Raw genomic sequence first — 6,000 nt, 5'->3', positions numbered from 1 at the left:
GATGTGTATGTTCAGTTAAAATGTGAGGATGTGAGGTGTATGTTCAGATAAAATGTGAGGATGTGAGGTGTATGTTCAGATAAAACGTGAGGATGTGATGTGTATGTTCAGTTAAAATGTGAGGATGTGAGGTGTATGTTCAGTTAAAATGTGAGGATGTGAGGTGTATGTTCAGATAAAATGTGAGGATGTGAGGTGTATGTTCAGATTAAATGTGAGGATGTGAGGTGTATGTTCAGATAAAGTGTTGGGATGTGAGGTGTATGTTCAGATAAAATGTAAGGACAGTGAGTCGAGAGAAAAACTGAGCATTACCTGTTAAATGGAAAACGGATTTAAATCCCAATCCAAATCTACCAACTTTCAAAGGTTCTTTTTCTTTTTGACTACACTGTATGGCAGCAATACCTTTCCAATCTTTATCAGTAAATATACCATTGTTGTGTACACATATAGCAGGTGCCTTGAAAGTAAACAATCGTGGACAATCATGGACGAGAGGTCAGTAAGATAAAACAGTACAGCCTATTGTTCATTGTTCTTGCCCATGCACAGATTCACTTCCAGACAACAAAGGAATGCAACTATGTCGGACTAGAAGGGGAGCAACTCTAATTAAAAAAAAAGCCTTAATCAGACCACAATGTGTACAAATTACAAGTTAGGTTGAAAAGTTGTCATAATTTATTCCTTTTAACAGGATACAATAGATCTATTATAATAGTAAAATAATCAGATTACCACAAGATTATTTGAATGTAAATTAACATGAATGATGTCATAACGTTAATCAATGCTTGATTACCTGCATAGCAATTTTAATTGGTGTTTCTTTCCATGCTTTCATTGAATATTGAATTTCTTCATGTTTTTTACCAGTGTATAGAAACTTAACTTCTGTAGCTCCACCATCTTCAGCATTTTGTATCAGTTCCTGGTTAAAATCAAAGATGGTGATTTAAATAATATTGCTTACCAGCTGATTTTTCACCTTTCACAATCAAAAGCCCGGCCTAGATGGACGAAGATATTTCAACACAATAGTAACAATACAAGTATATCAATATATATTACCTTAATAATCTGTCCATCTGAATATTGTTCTAGTAGACGTTTCAATTGATCTATGATTGGAGGCAATTCAATTTCACAGAAATCTTCATCCGATGCTTCATCTGATTTTAAATGATAAGAAGCATGAAATTTAGCGTGATGTGACAATATCAACAGCAAAATTGTTTTAAAAAAATATTCATTACGTATTTTGACAGTCTTATTTAAATTTGAACAAAATTCTGGTAACTTGATAAACATCGATTCACAAAATTCCAGTGCTAAAGAGGATAGAAAATTTGATTAAAGATTGGTTCAAGCAGACGTCATTGAGTTAGGTCACAAGGTTAATTTGACTAACATTTAATAGGGCTGTCGTTAGATCCTAACTGAAGTGGCTATATTAAAAATAAAAGCTAATTAAAACGGAGCGAAAGATTCCATGGTCAATCATGTTGTATTTCATATAAACATCAATTAAATAACATATTTCACAACAATTCTGAAAATATTTTATATGATATATATATTAATCTGTATGTTGATCATATCATGTTGTACGAGAGGTATAAACATGTGACATACCCATGGTTGGTTTTGTTTCCAATGAAATATATCAGAATAAATCTTAGTTCACTGAAACACAACGATAAACAATGTCATTTTTTTTTAAACAACTACTTCTAGAATTCGGACCATAAAGGACTCACTCCACTAAAACATTTTAAGCAAATGATTGTACGAATGTAGTCCAGACTATTTTAAGAAATCGTCTTTCTCTCTCTCTGTTGGGGTTTTTGCATGCCTATTTTGGGGTAATTTGGTTTTTTGGAATTTGATGTCTGAAATTGCATTATCTTTAAGATTTGGTGAGATGATGTGAGACCTAAAGGCGGAAGGCTAATTCTAAAAATAGTCGTTTTGTGAACTGCCAAACTCTAGCAGATGAGTATAACCGGTAGTAGTCTACTTTCAATTTTAGTAGCTCAAAATGTTCATGGTCATCGTGTATTGAATTTTTTAGGAGACGTTAAGGATTGGTCAGGCTTTCATTCGACATATTAGAAAGCTTTCAACGAGATTTCTGGAAAAAGTTTTAGAAGGTTGAATTTCGTGTTTTAACATGGGAAGAGATGGCGAATGAATTAGTGGAGTGAGTCCATAACTTTTCAGTGCAATATTTGCCAAGCATTGATGATAATTGATATACGATACTAATTATAGCTACATTTCTCGGCAAGATAGCACCAATAACTTCCTTTCTCTGATCTTCCCGTTTGGGCTAATGACTGTAGCCTTTGTTAATAATCAATGATCACAATGATGTAATATAGTAGTACAGCAAATTTTACTTTCGGTTTTGTTCGAGACAGGCATAGGCTGTCGAGTTAAGTATATTTTGGCAGGCACACTTATGTACTGGAACCTTAAGAAGCGACTAACCGACTCTAGGCTCGATAGTAAGGAAGGTTATTTTTAAAATGTCAAGCTATAACGAACTTCGTCTTATACCTTGAATGTAATAACAAACTTTCTTGAATGCAGCGATTCGATTGGATTGTACGCTAGCACATACAGCCAATCAGAGCCTTGAACCGAAGGACTTTCTGTCGAAGCCTTTGATTGGCTGTATTTGCTAACTTTCATTTACGACCCAATCAAATCCCTGCATTTACAAATTTCTGTGACAAAAGAAAGTTGGCTAATGCAGTCAAGGTGTAAGACAAAGTTCGTAATAGCTCGACTTTGTGAAGATGAGGGAAGGTAGGCTCGCATAAACTTCTAAGCACAACATTCGAACCTGTGGTCTTCGTTAACTAGTTCATTGCCGATAGCGGTCTACGTTAACCTACTACTAAATCATACAAACTTCCTTCTTACTTATGTTTTCATTTTGGTTAATCGGACCTACTCCTTGGTTACAATTATAGACATTTATGTTTAAACCACGTCACAAGTAATTTTAATACATGTTATTGATTTCTATGCACTTAAGATATATCAATAATTCTTTTGTTACATCTGATAGGACAATTAAAAATAGAATATCCTTTCGCATCTTCACAATGCTATTACTAACTTCGTCTTATACCTTTAAAAGGACATTTTTTTGATCAATCAAACTTTAGTCTCAGAAACTGAACGTTTTTTGTTGAGCTGATCAGTAATAGTGTTCACAGCTCCATCAAAATTTTAGCCTTCAAATCCACGTGTGACCAGAATTATCTGCGTTTGAATCTTAATATGACGACTGTGTTATATAGAAAAGACATAGAAATAGTGAGTAAAATTCCTAGTTTGAAATATTTTTAAAAGAATAATGTGACTTTCGTACATTTCTTGTACTTCTGAAGACTATTTACAAATATTCAGGACTAAAATCAACCCCCCTAAAATGACACACCTGGCCCTTTAAATGTTGAAAAATATTGGAATAGTTAATGACCTACCACCTCCACCCCTTGATTTCCAAAATGTAAACCTATGTAACTTGACATGTTTAATGTACCGATACGCAGTGATCAGGAGACGACCCACACTTGAATGACTACACAATACACATAGAAATAGTTAGGGCAATCTGACCTCAGGAAACTTCCATTGCCCCAGAGACCAGATATTTGTGCTAATCGTCATATTTCATAATGAAATTCATATTTTTTTCATTTTTTGTTATATATAGCTTAACTGTCTTATTTCTCAACATTTATATATTTTTCAATGATATAATCTTATACATGTAATTGATATTATAATCTTAAAGGGACAGATGCGCCATTTTGTTTTACCAATCATACTATAGTCTCAAACCGGGAATTGTTTTTAGTTAACTCAAACAGTAATAGTGTTCACAGTTTACTGTAGAAATTTGGTCTTCAAATTCATGTGTTTCCAGAATTATCCGCGTTTGAGTTATAGAAATCCATACATAGAAAAAAGTGAGTTAAATTCATAGTTCTTCGAAGGAATTATGCGATTTTCGTTCATTCCTAGTACTTCTGAAGACTATTTACATATTTTCAAGACTCAAATCAACCCCCCAAAATGGCGCAGTCGTCCCTTTAAGGCAGTCTATTTCTTTATCTACTACAATTAAATTCTTTGTAATGGCGATATTTCAAGTTTATTTTGTTCACCATTGCATGTATTAGTACAAATCGCATGTCACGAAGTTTTTATTCATTTCATTAAATCATAAGTACTTATACATTTCTATGTATTGCATAGAGCTATACCTTACACATGTAAAGAAAAAAACTTTATTGAGTCCTTTCAAAACCCTGTTTCACACAGTCAGTATCTGATAGCTGGTTGGACACGGCATGAGACATAGCCTACAGTTTTATACTATATCTATAACATAACACCATTATAATAGGTTATATACACAATATTCAATCTTCAACGATATTAATAGAGACTATTTTGTAGATTTCGTAAAAGGTGTTACATAAAACTATCTTCTACAGAAGCACTGGCCCAGTCAGGAGTAAGAAGTGAACTAGAAACAAATGAAAATCAAAGCTGGATTTTTAAAAATTGAATTAGTGGGTACAAGGTTTTATAAGAGATACTCTCTATAGAAGCACTGGCCTAGGTCACAAGTAGAGACTCAGCATTGGAATGTATCAATTTGATAGGAAATTACCTACTTATATTTGGATACAGAGCATTTCATACGCTCAACATGTTTTAAACTCTGTTCTACAATAGAGATTTTTGCCAGGACAGCGGCATTAGCATTCTCTCTTTTCAATTTCCAACTGTCGAGGGATCTTTAACGTGCACAGCCTATATCACAGGCCTCGGTTTATTGTCCCATCCGAACAACTTGACGCTTTTTCCAGACGGTGGTGTGCAAGGCGTATTATATTTTTTAAATGTATCACATAGATTATGAGGTACATTACCATTTAAGATTTTAAACAGATAAATATAAAAATTGAAGGTGTGGCGATCGGAAATATTCATAATTTTTAATTTATGAAGTTGAAATAATTTAATGTCGAGATATGAGTCCAAAATCAAAACGTTTAAATTGATGTAGGGCCTACGAACGTTTTACAAGATAAAAGATATAAATTTAGCCTAAATAATGTCATATAGCTCTATGAATAGAAGCTGTGATATAAAACAATATAAATAATTCAACTTCCTACCTTTCTCCACTGCTTACATTATCGTTAATAGAATATAACTTGATAACCTATTCAGCAGATCTTTTTCACAATTCTGATGAGTTAGCTAATCAGTTCTTAGTATTAGTCAATGTGCATAAATTCTAGGAAATAGGACTGGAGCGTAAAATGAAAGTAAAAGTAGAAAGTAGAAGCACGTTCATTGGATAAATTGTTCCTTGATTTGTGTTTTTCACGCCAGTGTTTAATAATAGCTTTGAATCGTTAATTTATCATAACATGCAAACTGAGCTTCATGTATTTCTTTAATCATTATTCAGATAATAATAAAGTAATAATAATAATAATGGAATAATAATAATGATGATATTGATGATGATGATGATGATGATGCTATAATTCTATACAGAATTGTGTCAAGACAAAACAGGAAATGAGACCCATTCCACATTTTATAGGGATTCTGTTGGATTTTGAAAATGCTGATGCTCACGGCTAATATTTACAGGTTTTGTGTTAATTGAAGATTTAAATTTTGCCAATTCTGACATCTCGCAACAATCAAAAACAAAATACAGAAGTTCCTAGAATAAATTGGCCCCTAAAACTTTGTAATTTGGACCAGTGGGCCTACTAAAGATAAATTTCGAAAAATTGGTGCATTTGGAATTACACCTCAATAAATATGTAACTGTTATTTCGGTATAAACACATCTCAATGATTAAATTTCAATATTATATCTGTGTGTGAGCCCCCCCCTCCCCCGTGATCTGCGCCTGTGAAATAATGATGGAATATCTTCGCCAG

At 33.2% G+C, this 6,000-nt stretch overlaps 1 protein-coding gene across 1 annotated transcript in view; it reads right to left on the bottom strand.

Moving 5' to 3' along the window:
• LOTGIDRAFT_164873 (hypothetical protein) overlaps positions 1 to 1,642 on the bottom strand; it is a gene marked incomplete at both ends in the record, with an annotated part of 15,100 nt that extends 13,458 nt beyond the window's left edge. The window contains 4 exons of the mRNA XM_009061388.1: positions 316 to 463; positions 806 to 934; positions 1,075 to 1,175; positions 1,639 to 1,642. Coding sequence (XP_009059636.1) covers positions 316 to 463; positions 806 to 934; positions 1,075 to 1,175; positions 1,639 to 1,642 — 382 coding nt within the window. The remainder of the gene's footprint in view (positions 1 to 315; positions 464 to 805; positions 935 to 1,074; positions 1,176 to 1,638) is intronic.
• Positions 1,643 to 6,000: the final 4,358 nt, after the last annotated feature.

This window comes from Lottia gigantea (assembly GCF_000327385.1).
Source record: "Lottia gigantea unplaced genomic scaffold LOTGIsca_48, whole genome shotgun sequence".
NCBI classification, from domain to species: Eukaryota; Metazoa; Mollusca; class Gastropoda; family Lottiidae; genus Lottia; species Lottia gigantea.
The sequence above is the reverse complement of the archived record's forward strand: the minus strand, read 5'-3'. Positions and strand labels throughout refer to the sequence as shown.